At 39.6% G+C, this 18,167-nt stretch overlaps 1 protein-coding gene across 5 annotated transcripts in view; it reads left to right on the top strand.

The window, feature by feature from the left end:
* Nucleotides 1–18,167, top strand: part of ADAMTS20 (ADAM metallopeptidase with thrombospondin type 1 motif 20) — a 203,690-nt gene that overhangs the window by 161,732 nt on the left and 23,791 nt on the right. For all 5 annotated transcript variants that reach the window (XM_055581294.1, XM_055581285.1, XM_055581273.1 and 2 more), the window contains 6 exons: nt 1,490–1,690; nt 2,355–2,484; nt 2,691–2,785; nt 2,873–2,967; nt 3,500–3,633; nt 11,490–11,581. In XM_055581294.1, coding sequence (XP_055437269.1) covers nt 1,490–1,690; nt 2,355–2,484; nt 2,691–2,785; nt 2,873–2,967; nt 3,500–3,633; nt 11,490–11,581 — 747 coding nt within the window. The remainder of the gene's footprint in view (nt 1–1,489; nt 1,691–2,354; nt 2,485–2,690; nt 2,786–2,872; nt 2,968–3,499; nt 3,634–11,489; nt 11,582–18,167) is intronic.

Genomic DNA, 18,167 nt, shown 5'->3' with positions numbered 1-18,167 from the left:
TTCTTGCTCTTCTATTTTCACTGATGTCACTCACCCCTCAGGATTGGCTTTGACAGATGGATTTTTCTCATCATAGTTTATATTTTCCTGTCTCTTGGCATGCTAGTTATTTTTATTGTGAATTTTGATTGTTATTGTGTTGGCTACTGGATAGTTTTTATTCTTGTATCTGTATGTATATTTTGAACTTTGTTCCAGAATGTAGCTATTTTGATTGTAAGCAGTTTGCTCTTTTCTTGTCTAGCTCTTACAATTTTTTTTATGTGAGACAGGTGCGTTGTGAGACTGGTCTTACATAAAGAAAATCCCAAAGCATTGTTTAGGCCTTCCCTGGTGGCTCAGATGGTAAAGAATCTGCCTGCAATGCAGGAGACCTAGGTTTGATCCCTGGGTCAGGAAGATCCCCTGGAGGAGGGCATGGCAAACCACTCCAGTATTCTTGCCTGGAGAATCCCATGGACAGAGGAACCTGGTGGGTTAAGTCCATGGGATCACAGAGAGTCAGACATGACTGAAGTGACTTAGTATGCTTGCACAGTGCATTGTTTAGTCTAGGGTTAGCTATTCCCCTCTACTGTGCCACAAGACCCTTTTGAATACGGTACCTATTGCTGCGTGTATATAAGGTTTTACAGTCTCAATGAAAGGAACTGACACTATGTCTGGTCCTGTGTGAGTGCCAGATACAGTGATTCATTTTTTGATCAGTCCAACCTTGGCCTCAATTGGTGTCTTCACATGTTTACACTAATCTGAACTCTTGCTGTCCCACTGGGGTCCCTTTCCTTGTTCCAAAACCTGGGCACTCACTCAAGGCAGGAGGCTGGAGGAATTACAGGGTCACTTTGTTTTGCTCTCCCAGGGACCACTATCCTTTATTGCCTAATATCCAGTGTCTTAAGAGCTATTGTTTTATGTATTTTGTCCAGAAGTTTCTGTTGTTTTAGGTTAGAAGGTAACTCTATTCCTTGTTATTCCTTTTTCCTGGAGTCAGAAATTTGTTTGCCCATTTTTGCTCTGGATCTTTCATTTATATCTAAATCACTTACCTATTCTAGTCAGTGGTAATATACATCACATTGTGTGTATGAAGATAGATGTATGCTAAACTTATATAGAGTTACAAACATGTTAAGACTAATAAATGTCCTTTATTTCAGTTAAGAACCATTGATGTTTCATTTTTCCAAATCTGTGCTTATCAGGAGATAACTTTTGATTCAGTTAAGCTGTTCTTAAATATCAACAAGAAAAATAAGCGTAGTAAAAAAAGAACCCAAATGAGCAAAACACATAGGCACTACAAATAGACAGTCAGTCCTGAATCCAGATCCTTTCCATTTACTGGGAAAGCTGCCTAATGTCTCTGAACCTTTGTTTACCCATCTGTAAATGAGGCTAATATATAGGATTGTGTGGGGAAACCCTAAGCAGTGACCCTTAAATTTAAGGGCGTCTTCTTCAGCCCTTGTAACACTGTATTTTTCAGTGTGCAGGTAACTGTGGATTTAGTTATCGACAAAGGATTACATATTGCGTTGGGGTCCAGTCTACGGAGAAACATAAGCTTCATGAGCTGTGGCCTATAGACTATCGAGTATGCCCTGTGCTGCCTTCCCCTCAGGTTTACAAATGCAATTTTAGGACCTGTTTGCATATGGCCACTTGGAAAGTTGGAAAATGGAGTGAGGTCAGTATGTAATTATGAATTTAAAATCTTATGAATGGGACTTTCTAGTTGTGGGGTGCATGGCTATCTGCACATCTATCTAGATATCAGAGTTGTCTCATACCCCTGTTTTCTAGCAATCACTATCAGTTATTTGTACAAATATCTAGTCTCTATGTTTCCTATAACTTGGTTTATGACTGATCCTGTGTCTGTTCCTCAGAGAGCCTGGCATGGTGGCTTGCATTTTGAGCAATACTTACGCAGTATTTTTTAGTTCAGTGAAAAAGTAAATAAATTTAACATATGAATAGTACAGGTTATTTGCACCCTGCTCCATTTCCAATTTAATTGATAGAAAGCAGGTAAATATTGCTATGCAAACTTAACCTGTATCACTGAGTAAAAACTCAGGAGTTTGAATAACCATCATTAAATAATATTTAGCAAGGATTTACAACAAACTGCTGAGATAACTATACAAAATGAAGGGAAAGAAGTCAGTAACCGAGAAAGAATAGCTTCAGTCTCTTAAGGATTAATCCCACCTGTGACTCTTCAGCCTCCTGGATGTTACTGATCATCAGTTTGTTCCAAAAGGACCTAGTCAGGGAGGAGGAGATGTGCATTTACTGGCCTTATTATCCGTCTTATAGTTTACCTTCCAATTTTACTCTATTCACAGTGCTCTGTGACTTGTGGAGTTGGGATGATGGAGAGAAGAGTGGAATGCATGGCCGATAATGGTCTGTCCAGTGATTTATGTTTAAAGCATTTAAAACCAGATGCTCAAAAGAAATGTTATGTCAGTGACTGTAAGTTAACACTTCAAAAATATATTTAGAAACTAAGTATTTTAAAGAAGTTTTAGTTAAAATTTGAAAATAATATTTAGTCATACACTCCACAAAATGAAGGTTTCTTTTTTCAGAGTATAACGATATTGGTATAATTAAGTTAAATTCATGTTGTGTCTATAATATGTTCTTTGTTGATAAGTTGTACTCACTTGTCCTTGAAGGTAAAACATTTACCAGCTGTAAAGAAATACAAATGAAAAACAACATTACCAAGGATGGTGACTATTACCTTAACATTAAAGGAAGAATAACAAAGGTATTATGTAAACAGTTCCTATTTGATTTTAACACCGACCATTGACTTTGAAACAAGCTTTTCCAGATCTTTACATTTTCCCTTTAGATCTATTGTGCTGGCATGCACTTGCAGAACCCTAAGGAATATATATCACTGGTCAAAGGTGAAGAAGACAACTTTTCTGAAGTGTATGGTTTTAGGTATGAGCTGTATTTTGCCCTCTCTGTGCATTTTTATGGTCCATAAAGAGAATTAGAAGTTCCAGAGTTCGAAGTGGTAGTTGAATAGCTCACAGCGGAACAGGTAATTTAAGAGCAGGTGGACATATTAGGACATAAGTCAGATGTTGTCCATGCCTGTTCAGTAATCAAACTTTGGGTATTAACATGTACTCACAGAAACACTGAATAAGAAGGAAGCTGTGGGTGAGCAATGGGACAACAGAGGAGGGTAGAATTTAAGACCTGTGTATATTTTCATAGAAATCAAGTTCATTCCGGTAACAAAAGCTGGGAGAACTACAGCTGAATTATTTTTCTACAAACTGGTCTTGAATTTCCCATTGATCATTTTGTACGTTAACCTTGAGTGATTTTTACTTCTTTCACATTTAACTTGTTGACACAAAAAATATTGAAGAGGGTGTCTTTTTCCCTCCCACTTCCAAAGTTACTATTTACATTATGGTCTAATAACTGTACCTAACACCAAAATATTCTAATGTTGTTATAGACTACGAAATCCATATGAATGTCCTTTTAATGGAAGCAGGAGGCAAGACTGTGAATGTAAAAATGACTATCTGGCTGCTGGACACACTGTTTTTAGCAAAATAAGAATTGATCTTACTTCCATGCAAATTAAAAGTAAGTACTGAATCGCTAGTTGTAAAATGAGAAACATTTATTTGCTAGTCCAAGTTTAACAATATGCTATATGGTGTATGTGGTAACTGGGGTCTAGCATTGTACAATAATTACTTAAAATTTTTTAAAAAATGTTATTAGCTACATACTCCAATGCAACAATATAGACCTTGGGAATTCTTAATAAAAATGTGGTGGTAATGACACTGTTATTACTAAAGATACTGTTGTAGTAAAGATATCGCCCTTCCGAGATATAACCCTGTACCCTAAAATTCCAAATTACATTAAAAACAAGGAAATCAATATTTTAAATGTAGTTGTATAAGCTTCCTGGAAAGGTTTAAAGTAATAATTAGCATGAGTTTTAGGTGACAGTTTGTCTAATATTTTCTTATGCTTTGTCTCCTTTGATTTTTTTAACAACCTTATACTAGATAGGCAGTATTTCATCATATTGTTGCAAGTGATAAAATTAAGATGCACTTAGAGAATTACATGACTTGCCCCACGTCTTGGAGTTAGTACTGGCACTGCAGGGATAAAGTCCCTCCCACCCACAATCCCAGATTATGGACCAGCTGCCTTTCTAGGAATCAATTTACAGAATGGTAAAGTTTAAGTATATTTATGAACCCTAACATACACTGACCATCAGACAGTCTACCCTCCTGGATATTACATAGTGACATGAAAAGGCAAAGAAGTTCATTTCAGAAGCAGAAACTCTAAATCAAAATTAAATCACCAAAGCCTAGCATAGTGCCTAAATCATAAAAAGAAACAAAAAAATGTTTGTTGAGACAGTGAATGCATGAATACGTAATCTCTAACTTGCAGTCATATGATGGTGAACTATTACTGTTAGTAATAGTGGCTACCATGTGCTAAACACCCGCCACTACTGTAGTGGGTAAGGATTATGCTGCTTTGGATATGATCATAAACTGAAGTTAGACTCCTGAGTGTAAGCTGTCTTCATCCAGTTACTAGTCTGTGACCTTGGGCATGTCTCTCTAAGCCTAAATCCCCTCGTTTCTAAAGTAAGATGCCTCTCAAGCTTTTTCTTTTTCTTTTTTTTTATGTCTTCTTTCCTTCTTTTCTTTATTTATGTTTTGTTTTTGGATAGAATTAAGAGATAATACTTGCAACATACCTAGTAAATTCCCTGTAGGTAGTAAGTGCTCTATAAATAATGTTATTATTTAATAATATATGCTGTGTCAGTATTGCTGAGTAAATAATGGACATTTAGGAACTTATTTGCTGTTCATTAACTTTTTATTTTTCATTCATTTATCTAACAAACCTGCCATTTTGCCAGGCATTGGGCTGGGCTCTGAAGATACAATATTAAATGTATACACTTTCCACTTGCTTTCATTGTCCTTCCTCAGACGTGTGTGCCAAAAGTCCAGTCTTGATTAAATTAAACCTTTCACCTGCTCTGCATCTGCACCATGAATTTTGTGTGTGGCAAATAATACACAGGCCTCCTGACTGATTTACTTTAAATGCTGACTCCTGAGCTTGCATGGACCCTATTTCATTCCTCCTCCACTCCTTTCAATGTCTAACTCACAGCTTCTTCTCCAGCTTCAAGTTTCTAAAATTTCTAATACCTCCACTCTAGTCCCTAATTGCTGATGATCTGTTTCCTCTCTCATTGAGAAACTAAGAACAAGAATGGAATTTCTGCAAACTACCACTGAAATGGAGCAGGACCCTATAGTCCTTGCCCTTCATGTCCTCAGCCTGCCTTCTGTCTGTAGAGAAACTTTAGCCAAAGAGTAAGTTTAATCAGAGAAGTGAGAAAATGCAGAAACAAAGGAAAACAGTCAAAGGAGACCAATAGTCATTAAGCAAAGTCAAGGATCTTTAGTTTCTCCCCAAGAGCTATAGGTAATATTCTGAGCCATATCCTTTGAGCTGTCTTATAGATACTGAAACTCCCAGCAGGTTGAAGAAGATAACTACATGATGATCATCAGACTGTAGATGTGACATAAGCTGCCACAATTTTGAGAACTGGCCTCAAAGAAATGGGAAGAAACTGATCCTGGAACTAAAGACTGTGTGGGTGCCTGATGCTTCAGTCGTGTCTGACTCTTTGCGACCCCATGGACTATAGGCCTCCAGGCTCCTCTGTCTGTGGAATTTTCCATGCAAGAATACTGGAGTGGGTTACCATTTCCTCCTTCACGGGATCCTCTTGACCCAGGGATCCAACCCGAGTTTCTTATGTCTCCTGCCTTGGCAGGCAGATTCTTTACCACTAGTACTACCTGGAAAGCCTGGAACTAAAGACTAACTGTACTTAAAACAATCAGGATGACTCTGATCAGACTACTGCATGAGTAATTCCAAGGTGACTCTCAGAGCTGACTGTGCTGTTTTTGCATGTAGCCCCCTCCCTCTTCTATAAAAGCTTTTGCCCACTGACTGTCAGTGGTGGGGGAACCAGCTTGTGGATAGGAGCCTGCCCAGTCCTCTGGTTGCTGGCCTCTGAAATAAAGCAACCTTTCCTTTTCACCACCCTTGACTCTTTATTTGGGATTCCCTGGTGGCTCAGATGCTAAAGAGTCTGCCTGCAGTGCAGGAGACCTGGGTTCAATCCCTGGGTCAGGAAGATTCCCCTGCAGAAGGAAATGGCAACCCACTCCAATATTCTTGCCTGGAAAATCCCATGGACAGAGGAGCCTGGAGGGCTACAGTTCATGGGGTCACAAAGAGTCGGACACGACTGAGTGACTTCACTTTCTGACTCGTTATTAGCTTGAGACCTGGGTTCAATCCCTGGGTCAGGAAGATCTCCTGGAGAAGGAAATGGCAACCCACTCCAATATTCTTGCCTAGAAAATCCCATGGATGGAGGAGCCTGGAGGGCTACAGTTCATGGGGTCACAAAGAGTCGGACACGACAGAGTGACTTCACTTTCTGACTCTTTATTGGCTTTAGAGTGGCAAGCAGTTGGATCCCACTTTTGGTAACATCACAACTACTAACCCACCTAAACCTTGACCTAGATTTTGCCTTCTCTCCTGGTTACTGTGGATGAACTGTTCCCACTCCCATTTGAGGCAACCCTCTCTACTTGTGCTCTGGGTTTCTTGCTTTGAACCAACTCCAGAACATTATTTCAGCAAGCTTTCCTTTCTCTCTTACATCACCAGTTTTTCCTCCATTTCTCTAAATCCAATGACAAATTCTTGGTTTTTATTTTACTCGATCCATCAGCAGCATTTGGCTTCCAGGAGTCCACATGCTCATGATTTGGTACCTGTCTTGGTCACTCTTTCTTCCATTTTTCTCACTGTTTCTCAACTAGGTTCTTTATCTTCTACAACAATGAGTATTGAAGAAATTCAGGACTCCATCATTTCCTTAGAGGTCTCTTTCAACTTACAGATTTCAAACACCATCTGTTAAATGACAGTCCCAAATGTATAGCCCCAATTTGGACTGCTGCCCTGAATTTCAAGAGTCAACTCCCTTCTCAGCATACCTACATCTAATAGGTACCTGACAATGTATCCACAACTCAACTTTCAATGTTTCTTCACAAAAACTCCTTCTATGCCTAATTTTCACCATTTCAATATATGGCAACTATAATCTTCTAGTTACTCTTGTTGAAACACAGCAACATCTTTAACTCCCCCCTTTCTCTCACACCTGCATGCCATCCATTACCAAGTTCTACAAGCCAGGTAGGGGCCTTTCATCAGATCTTGATGATGTTGGCACCTGATCTTAGGGTCTAGAACTGGGAAAAATAAGTTTCTGTTAAGACACCCAGTCTTTGAGTTTGTTAGGGAAGCTTGAGCTAAGACACACACCAAGTCCCTCTTTGATATTCCTCATTAGCTACCACCTTGATAGAAGTCTATATTATTTTTTTCCACCTGAATTATTATACCTATGGAGTGGCATCCCTGTTTACTCTTGTAGCGCTCAAGTTCCTTTTTACCTTTCCTCCTACTCCTGACCTAGATTCTCTTCTTAGCAGAGAAGCCAGAGTGATCCATAAAACAAGCCATGTCATGCCTCACACATGATCTGCTTTCATCTTTTTAACAACTCCAACCTTTGCTCAAAACTCTCCAAACATCTCCCATCTAACTCATAAAATAAAAACCTTGCCAGTGGCCAGTAAAACTCAACATGACCTTCCCAACCCATTATTTTTCTGCTTCTTCCCTCCACATTCCTCCCGTGCATGAACTGCTTCAGACACACTTGTCCCTTTGCTGTTCTTTGAATACATCAAGCATCTACCCCATCCCTCCTTAAAGCCTTTGCACTTTCTGTTCTATCTGCCTAGAATGATTGTCCCACAGTTATATGTTGGATTTACCACTTAATATTTTTTGGGTCTCTGCTTAAATATACTTTCCCAATGAATGCATCCTAGACCCTCTCCATGCCTAAACTTCCTTTTCCCCTGTCCTTTTCCTGGTTGTTTATTTTTCCTATAGCAATAATCACCTGTAACATATGATAGAATCTACTCTGTTACTTATCTCTCTCTCTGGTAGCACTCAGAGTCCATTGGGCCCTTTTTCATTCACTTGCAGTACTTATAATAATGCCCAATACATAATGTTCTAAAGAAGTATTTGCTGAATGAGTCAACTTTCCTCAAGAAGCTATCTTGAGGAAATCTTGAAGCCAAATTTGTATTAACCAAAGAGAGAAAATGGAGTTTCAGGAGGCAGAGACATCTTGAACAAAGCATGGGATGGTGAAGCATCTTGGTTCCATCAGAGATTAAGTCATCCAATTTTTCCTAAGCATAAATTGAGTGGATGTTGGTAGCAGTTTGTTAAATAATTTCCCAGAAAGAAGATCATAAATGACAATGTATACTAAACTATAAATTGAATTTATCTTTTTTTTTTCTTTTGAGTTATGAGGACCTTTGGGGTACAAGTATAAGCAAAGGAGGAAACAGACTTATTTGGAGGGAAAACAAATTTTATCCATGAAGATGATTAGAAAGCTAATATTATTAATAATATAATAATTCAGATAGACAGTGATGAGGGTCTAAATTATTAAGGACAAGGTTTAAGACAGACAGCATAAGAACCTGAGAGGAATATTAAAGAGGCACACTCTGTGATTTTCTAACAGACAGAATATGGGGATTTGTGGCATGAAATGTTAATTGTGACATGAAAGGATAATTGCATTTAGCTTGGGACCTGTTATTGTTCAGTCACTCAGTTGTGTCCGACTCTTAGCAACACCATGGACTGCAACATGCCAGACTTTCCTGTCCTTCACTTTCTGGAGCTTGCTCAAACTCATGTTCATTGAGTTATTGATGCCAAACCATCTTGTCCTCTTGTCCCCTTCTCCTCCTGCCTTCAGTCTTTCCCAGCATCAGCATCTGTTTCAGTGAGTCGGTTCCTCGCATTAGGTGGCCAAATATTGGAGCTTCAGCCTCAGCATCAGTCCCTCCAATGAATATTCAGGATTTATTTCTTTTAGAATTGACTAGTTTGAGCTCCTTGCAGTCCAAGGGACTCTGCAGAGCCTTCCCCAACACTACAGTTCAAAAGCATCAATTCTTCGGCTTTCAGCTTTCTTTGGACTCTTTAAGTGAAAGCTATTTTGGGGTTATCCAGGTAATCGTGTAGGAGACCATAGCAAAGGATGATTTGAAAATTGTGTCTGTTGTTTGCCTCAGCCTAACCCTAAGTGACATGCATAAGCAATGGGTAAATGTTCAACAACCAACTCTTAACAACCAGGAAAAAAGTTTGATTTGTATTATTTTTCAGTTTCTTGAGGTATATATTCCCACCACGACCAATTTTAAGCTACCATCATGAGCTCATTTTGCATGCAGATAGGAAAAGACACACCAAACTTGTTCTCATGATTGGGTACAGGCTGACCTGGCACACCACGGAAGGCCTCCTGGATTTGGAAACTACTCTTAGAGATATGATAAATATTTCCAGAGATGCTACCTTTGGGGATTGCCTCTAGGGGACTGGTGTCATCACTGGGGCATGCAGTGGTCTTGCAGTCTTCTTGAAAAGTATTTGAAACAACGTTAGCAGAGGTGAAAGCCACTGACTGAATGAACATTAGTTGTAATGTTAAGTGGTTTAAGCATCAAAAAGTGATTGGGCCAGCTTATTTTCAGGGTTTCTCCTATTTTTGAGCCAAGATCTCTATTTTTTTGATACTTTATGTAGAATCCCCAGCATTTTTGCCAATCAAGAAATTTTGTTAACACCATTAGAAAAAATAAAATAGGAATGAAATAATAATATAATGTAATAATATAAGAAATCAAAGAAATAGCACACTTTTTAGCTGGGTGTTTTTGAATTCCCTAAATTAATTGATAATGTGTACTCTCTATAAGCACTTGCATATTGCTTTGTCATAATTTATCTTTTTTAAAATTTGTTTGTTTTTTTGGTTGCACCACAGTTTGTAGAATCTTAGTTTCTGGACCAGGGATTGAACCTGGGCCCTTGAGCAGTGAAAGCACTGAGTCCTAGCCACTGGAATTCCCTATTTATCTTTAGTATGTGTCTTGGTGTGTTCCTCCTTGGGTTATCCTTCCTGGAACTGTCTGTGCTTCCTGGACTTGGTTGACTGTTTCCTTTCCCATGTTCAGGAAGTTTTCAGCTATTATCTCTTCTAATATTTTCTCAGGTCCTTTTTCTCTCTCTTCTCCTTCAGGTACTCCTATAATGCAAATATTGGTGTATTTAATGTTGTCCCCAAGGTCTCTTAGTCTGTCTTCGTTTCTGTTCATTCTTTTTTCTATATTCTGTTCTGTGGCAGAGATTTCCACCATTCTGTCCTCCAGGTCATTTGTCCATTCTTCTGCCTCAGTTATTCTGCTGTTGATTCCTTCTAGTGTACCATTTATCTCTGTTTGTTTGTTCTTTAGTTCTAGGTCTTTGCTAAGCATTTCTTTCATATTCTCAATCTTTGCCTCCATTCTTTTCCCAAGATCGTAGATCATCTTCACTACCATTATTCTGAATTCTTTTTCTGGAACGTTGCCTATCTCCACTTCATTTGCTTGTTTTTCTAGGGTTTTATCTTGTCCCTTCATCTGGGACATAATTTTATGCATTTTCATCGTGATTAACTTTATCTAATGTGGTTTTGTTTTAGCTGCTTTGAGACTATGCTTCTTCTTGCTTCTTCTTGTTTGCCCTTTGATGGATGAGGCTAACAGGCTTGTGTAAGCTTCTTGATGGGAGGGAATGGTGATGGTAAAAACTGGGTCTTGCTCTGGTGGGCAGGGCCTTGCTCAGTGAAGCTTTAATTCAGTTATCCGCTGATGGGTGGGTTTGTGCTCCCTCCCTGGTAGTTGTTTGGCCTGAGGTGACCCAGCCTGGAGTCTATAGGCTCTATGGTAAGGTTAATGGTTAACTCCAAGGGGGTTTACACTGGGGGACCTTCCAGTGCCACCGTCCCTGTGGTAAGCCCCTGCCAACCCATGCCTCCACACCTATTTATATTTAAATAATGCTTCTTCTAATTTTGTTCCTTGACCCCACTTTATCTATTTTAGATATTCACTATGATCTAAAATACAATAGAACATATATTTAGCTTTTAAAACATCTGGATTAGTTACAGATGTCCCTGCCATTTTTAGGGCAGTTTTTGAGATGAACATTTTTATGTTAAATAAAAATTTGAGAGCCTAATCTATGTTACATATGACAATTGTGCAACAGTTTTGCTTAAAGTTTTGGATTAATTATATGAATGTATTTAAGAATATAATGTGAAGACTGTATGTTTTGTATTCAATGAAGATTTGAATACAGTGTCTTAGTGCTGAAGAGTTTCATTTATTATTTTTTAGCTACAGACCTTCTTTTTGCCCAGACAATATTTGGAAATGCAGTTCCATTTGCCACAGCTGGAGATTGCTATAGTGCTGCCAGATGCCCACAGGTATTTCATATTTGTTTATTATTTTCTCACTGAAAAAAATTAATAATATTTGTCCTCATTTATTTTCTTGACCACAGTACTGCAAAAAGATAAGTAAATAGAAAATGCTAACTTCTTAGATGAAATTTATTGCAAAGTTTATAGATAAACTTTGGAAGAAAAGCATCTTTGCCAATATTGCATTTGTTTGAAAGGTATAATATAAGAATTTAAAATAGTTTAGATCCTGTTTCTCCTTCCACAATGCTTTATTATTTTTACTCTTTCCACTTAGTTCCTAGAAATGAATAGACATATATTACAAGGTAAAGAAATGCCTCACAAGCATGTGACTTTCATTACACTGCTACTAACATCAGTTATTTTAGCTTCCTGGGCCTGTAACATTCTCAGAATAATTTTCTATTATTTGTGAAGTAATACATTTCCATGTCTTCTTGGTTTTATTCTTTCTTTTCCAGGGTCCTCTTCATATATTTTTTTATGTCACCTTTGAGATTTCTAGTACAAAGTGTGTTTTCTAGAAGAAATTTACTATCTCATTTTTAATAAAGGATTTTATAGAGTTGTTATGAGCGAGCAATATTTTTATAATAAGATGGAGAGATAAAAGCTAGGTGAATATAGCATCATTAGGTAGATTTATTGAAAATTTAAAAATCATGCACAGGAGGACTAATTATAATATTGATATCATTTTGAAGACAAGTAGTCAATAGTTTGCTTGTATTGTCTCTTCCAGGAATTTTGTATTCACAATTTCCATCAAATTGCATAGAAGAGATGCTTAATGTTAAAAAAGCGGACTTTTTCTGTATTAGAGAAGTGCACTTAAAGGAGGTCACTAGAACTATAGGCTCAAATGAATATGAAAAAGTTAACTGAGATAAATATATAAATCTTAGACCCAGAAATACAAATAGAACCTGGTAAAGGGATATGAGGGCTACCCTGGTAGCTCATTCCAGTACATTTTAGTCAGTTCAGTTTAGTCACTCAGTTGTGTCTGACTCTTTGTGTCCCATGGAATGAAGCATGACAGGCTCTCCTGTCCGTCATCAACTCCCTGAGCTTGCTCAAATTCAAGTCCATTAAGTTGGTGATGCCATTTAACCATCTCATCCTCTGTCATCTCCTTCTCCTCCTGCCTTCAGTCTTTCCCAGCATCAGGGTTTTTTTCCAAAGAGTCAGCTCTTTGAATCAAGTGGCCAAAGTATTGGAGCTTTATCTTCAGCATCGATCCTTTCAATGAATATTCAGGACTGATTTCCTTTAGGATTGACTGGTTTGATCTGCTTCAGTCCAAGGGACTCTCAAGAGTCTTCCCCAGCACCACAGTTCAGAAGCATCAATTCTTTGGCACTCATCTTTATTTATAGTCCAACTCTCACATCCATACCTGACTACTGGAAAAACCATAGCTTTGATTAAACGGACCTTTGTCGAGAAAGTAATGTCTCTGCCGTTTAGTATGCTGTCTAGGTTGGTCATAGTTTTTCTTCAAAGGAGCAAGCATCTTTTAATTTCATGGCTAGAGTCACCATCTGCAGTGATTTTGGAGCCCAAGAAAATAGTCTGTCACTGTTTCCATTGTTTCTCCATCTATTTGCCATGAAGTGATGGGACCGGATACCATGATCTTAGTTTTTTGAAGGCTGAGCTTTAAGCCAACTTTTTCACTCTCCTCTTTCACTTTCATCAAGAGGCTCCTTAGTTCTTCTTTGCTTTCTGCCATAAGGGTGGTGTCATCTGCATATCGGATGTTATTAATATTTCTCCCAGCAATCTTAATTCCATGATGTACTCTACATATAAGTTAATGAAGCAGGGTGGCTATGTACAACCTTGTCTTACTCCTTTCTGGAACAACAGACTGGTTTCAAATCGGGAAAGGAGTATTTCAAGGCTGTATAGTCATGCTGCTTATTTAACTTATATACAGAGTACATCATGAGAAATGATGGACTGGATGAAGCACAAACTGGAATCAAGATTGCTGGGAGAAATATCAATAAACTCAGATATAAGATGACACCACTCTTATGGCAGAAAGTGAAGAATAAATAAAGAGCCCCTTGATGAAAGTGAAAGAAGGGAGTGAAAAAGTTGGCTTGAAACTCAACATTCAGAAAACTAAGATCATGGCATCTGGTCCCATCACTTCATGGCAAATAGATGTGGAAACAGTGGAAACAGTGACAGACTTTATTTTGGGGGGCTCCAAAATCTCTTCAGATGGTTACTACAGCCATGAAATCAAAAGATTCTTGGTCATTGGAAGGAAGTTATGACCAACCTGGACAACATATTAAAAAGCAGAGATATGCTTTGCCAACAAAAGTCTGTCTAGTCAAATCCATGGTTTCTCCAGTAGTCATGTATGGACGTGAGAGTTGAACTATAGAGAAAGCTGAGCGCTGAAGAATTGATTCTTTTGAACTATAGTATTGGAGAAGACTCTTGAGATTCCCCTGGACTGCAAGAGGATCCAGTCAGTCTACCCTAAAGAAAATCAGTCCTGAATATTCATTGGAAGGACTGATGCTGAAGCTGAAACTCCAATACTTTGGCCACCTGATGCAAAGAATTGACTCACTAGAAAAGACTCTGATGCTGGGAAAGATTGAAGGCAGAAGAAAGGGACGACAGAGGATGAGATGGTTGGATGACATTACTGACTTGATGGACATAAGTTTGAGTAAGCTCCAGAAGTTGGTGATCGACAGGGAAGCCTGGCTTGCTGCAGTCAATGGGGTCGCAAGGAGTTGGACATGACTGAGTGACTGAACTGAACTGATATTGATTTGGCATACTGTACAAAGAAAATTTCAAATAAAGGTTTTGACTTTATGGTTTGTAGAGAAACACAAATGCCAGCTACGAAGCAGGAAAATTCCTTTACTGAGTAAGTGGTTGAAAAGAGCATCTTTTGTAATACTAATTATCCATCTTCCACTGTATTTAATGAAGATGTGGCCTATGTTCATTTTCTTTCCCCACAAAAATGCATTCAGTACTGTACAAGCACAAATCTAGGCAAAGGAAGTGCCCAGATCACAAGTTTTGAGAAAACTCCAGGAGTTAATTATAGACAGGGAGGCCTGGCAAGCTGTAGTCCATGGGGTCGCAAAGTGTCGGACACAACTAAGCAACTGAACTGAGATGTTCTTCTGGAATTCTATTATTTTTTTTTTAGGATCCAATGTATGTTGACAATTTGATCTCTCGTTCCTCTGCCTTTTCTAAATCCAGCTTGAACATCTGGAAGTTCTTGGTTCACATACTGTTGTAGCCTAGCTTAGAGAGTTTTGAGTATTACTTTGCTAGTGTGTGAGACGAGTGCAGTTGTGTGTTGAGGAAACGTGGTCCAAGGAGAAGGGAAGGGCAAACCACTTTACTATTCTTGCCTTGAGAAACCCATGAACAGTGTGAAAAGGCAAAAAGATATGACAGTGAAAGATGAACTCCCCAGGCAAGTAGGTACCCAATATGCTACTGGAGAAGAGTAGAGAAATAGCTCCACAAAGAATGAAAACAATGCCCAGTTGTGGATGTGACTGGATGTCAACACAAAGAATTGAACATTCTTTGGCATTGCCTATCTTTGGGATTGGAATGAAAACTAACCTTTTCCAGTTCTGTGGCCACTGCTGAGTTTTCCAAATTTGCTAGCATATTGAGTGCTGCACTTTAATAGCATCATCTTTTAGGATTTGAAGTAGCTCATCTGGAATCCATTTTAGTTCGCTGATCCCTAAAAAATTGATGTTTACTCTTGCCATCTCCTGTTTGACCACTTCCAATTTACCTTGATTCATGGACCTTCCATTCCAGGTTCCTATGCAATATTGCTGTTTATAGTAGTGGACTTTACTTCCATCACCAGTCACATCCATATCTTTCAGTGTCATATCTTTTTGCCTTTTCACACTGTTCATGGGTTTCTCAAGGCAAGAATACTGAAGTGGTTTGCCATTCCCTTCTCCACCTGACCACATTTCCTCAATACTCTCTACCATGACCCATCTGTCTTGGATGTCCCTGCATGACATGGCTCATAGTTTCATTGAGTTAGACAGCACTGTGATCCAAGTGATCAGTTTGTTTTCTGTGATTGTGGTTTTCATTCTGTCTGCCCTCTCATGGATAAGGATAAGAGGCTTGTGGAAACTTCCTTATTGGAGGGAATGGCTGTGGGGGAATCTGGGTCTTGCTCTGATAGGGAGGGTGCACAGTAAATCTTTAATCCAATTTTCTGTTTGGGACTGTGTTCCTTGCCTGTAGTTTGGCCTGAGGCCAAACTTGATGTGGAAATGGGGTTCCATTAGCTCAGTCAGTAAAAAGTCCTGACAGGAGCCTGTCAGGCTACAGTCCATGGGGTTGCAAGAGTCGGACAAAACTTAGCAGCTAAACCAAATGGCGATAATGGCAACCTCCTTCAAAAGGACTTATGCCAGGGCTGTTGTATTCAGTGCCCCGACCCCATGGCAGGCCACTGTTGACCCACATCTTCACTGGCTACTCCAGGACACTCACAGGCAAGTCTGGCTCAGCCTCTTGTGGGGTCACTGCTCCTTTCTCCTGGGTCCTGGTGCACACAAGGTTTGGTTTGTGCCCTCCAAGAGTCTGTTTCCCAGACCTGTGAAAGTTCTGTAATCAAATCCCACTGGCTTTCAAACTCAGATTCCCTGGGGGTTTCTAAAGGAAATCAGTCTTAAATATTCATTGGAAGGACTAATGCTGAAGCTGAAGCTCCAATACTTTGGCCACCTGATGGGAAGAGCTGACTCATTGGAAAAGACCTTGATTCTGGGAAAGACTGAAGGCAGGAGGAAAAGGAGATGACAGAGGATGAGATGGTTGGATGTCATCACCAACTCAATGAAAACATGAGTTTGAGCAGGCTCCAGGAGTTGGTACCAGACAGAGAAGCCTGATATGCTGCAGTCCATGGGGTCACAAATACTTGGACATGACTGAATGACTGAACTGAATTGAACAGGCAGCTCAGCTGGTCAAGAATCCACCTGCAAGCAGGAGACCCAGGTTTAATTCCTGGGTCGAAAAGTTCCCCTGAAGGAGGGACAGGCTACACACTCTAGTATTCTTAGGCTTTCCTGCTGGCTCAGTAGGTAAAAAATCCACCTGCAATGTGGGAGACCTGGGTTTGATCCCTAGGTTGGGAAGACCCCTGGAAGAGGGCATGGCAACCCACTCCAGTATTCTTTCCTGAAGAATCCCATGGTCAGAGGAGCCTGGCTGGCTACAATCCATGGGGTAGCAAAGAGTTGGACATGACTGAGTGACTAAGCACAGCACACAGCACAGGGATATGAAAGTGACTTCAGTTCAGTTCAGTTCAGTCGCTCAGTCATGTACAACTCTTTGCGACCCCATGAATTGCAGCACACCAGGCCTCCTTGTCCATCACCAACTCCCGGAATTCACTCAAAATCATGTCCATTGAGTGAGTGATGCCATCCAGCCATCTCATCCTTTGTCATCCCCTTCTCCTCCTGCCCCCAATCCCTCCCAGCATCAGAGTCTTTTCCAATGAGTCAACTCTTCGCATGAGGTGGCCAAAATACTGGAGTTTCAGCTTCAGTATCATTCCTTCCAAAGAACACCCAGGACTGATCTCCTTTAGAATGCACTGGTTGGATCTCCTTGCAGTCCAAGGGACTCTCAAGAGTCTTCTCCAGCACCACAGTTCAAAAGCATCAATTCTTCGGTGCTCAGCTTTCTTCACAGTCCAACTCTCACATCCATATATGACTACTGGAAAAACCATAACCTTGACTAGACGGACCTTTGTTGGCAAAGTAATGTCTCTGGTTTTGAATATGCCATTTAGGTTGGTCATAACTTTTCTTCCAAGGAGTAAGTGTCTTTTAATTTCATGGCTGCAATCACCATCTGCAGTGATTTTGGAGCCCCCAAAAATAAAGTCTGACACTGTTTCCACTGTTTCCCCATCTATTTCCCATGAAGTGATGGGACCAGATGCCATGATTTTAGTACTCTGAATGTTGAGCTTTAAGCCAACTTTTTCACTCTCCTCTTTCACTTTCATCAAGAGGCTCTTTAGTTCCACTTCACTTTCTGCCATAAGGGTGGTGTCATCTGCATATCTGAGGTTATTGATATTTCTCCAGGCAATCTTGATTCCAGCTTGTGCTTCTTCCAGTCCAGCATTTCTCATGATGTACTTTGCATATAAGTTAAATAAGCAAGGTGACAATATACAGCCTTGACGTACTCCTTTTCCTATTTGGAACCAGTCTGTTGTTCCATGTCCAGTTCTAACTGTTGCTTCCTGACCTGCATATAGGTTTCTCAAGAGGCAGGTCAGGTGGTCTGGTATTCCCATCTCTTTCAGAATTTTCCACAGTTTATTGTGATCCACACAGTCAATGGCTTTGGCATAGTCAATAAAGCAGAAATAAATGTTTTTCTGGAACTCTCTTGCTTTTTTGATGATCCAGAGGATGTTGGCAATTTGATCTCTGGTTCCTCTGCCTTTTCTAAAACTAGCTTGAACATCTGGAAGTTCACGGTTCACGTTTTGCTGAAGCCTGGCTTGGAG

Source organism: Bubalus kerabau, chromosome 1 (genome assembly GCF_029407905.1).
Source record: "Bubalus kerabau isolate K-KA32 ecotype Philippines breed swamp buffalo chromosome 1, PCC_UOA_SB_1v2, whole genome shotgun sequence".
In the NCBI taxonomy this organism is placed as follows: domain Eukaryota; kingdom Metazoa; phylum Chordata; class Mammalia; order Artiodactyla; family Bovidae; genus Bubalus; species Bubalus kerabau.
The sequence above is the reverse complement of the archived record's forward strand: the minus strand, read 5'-3'. Positions and strand labels throughout refer to the sequence as shown.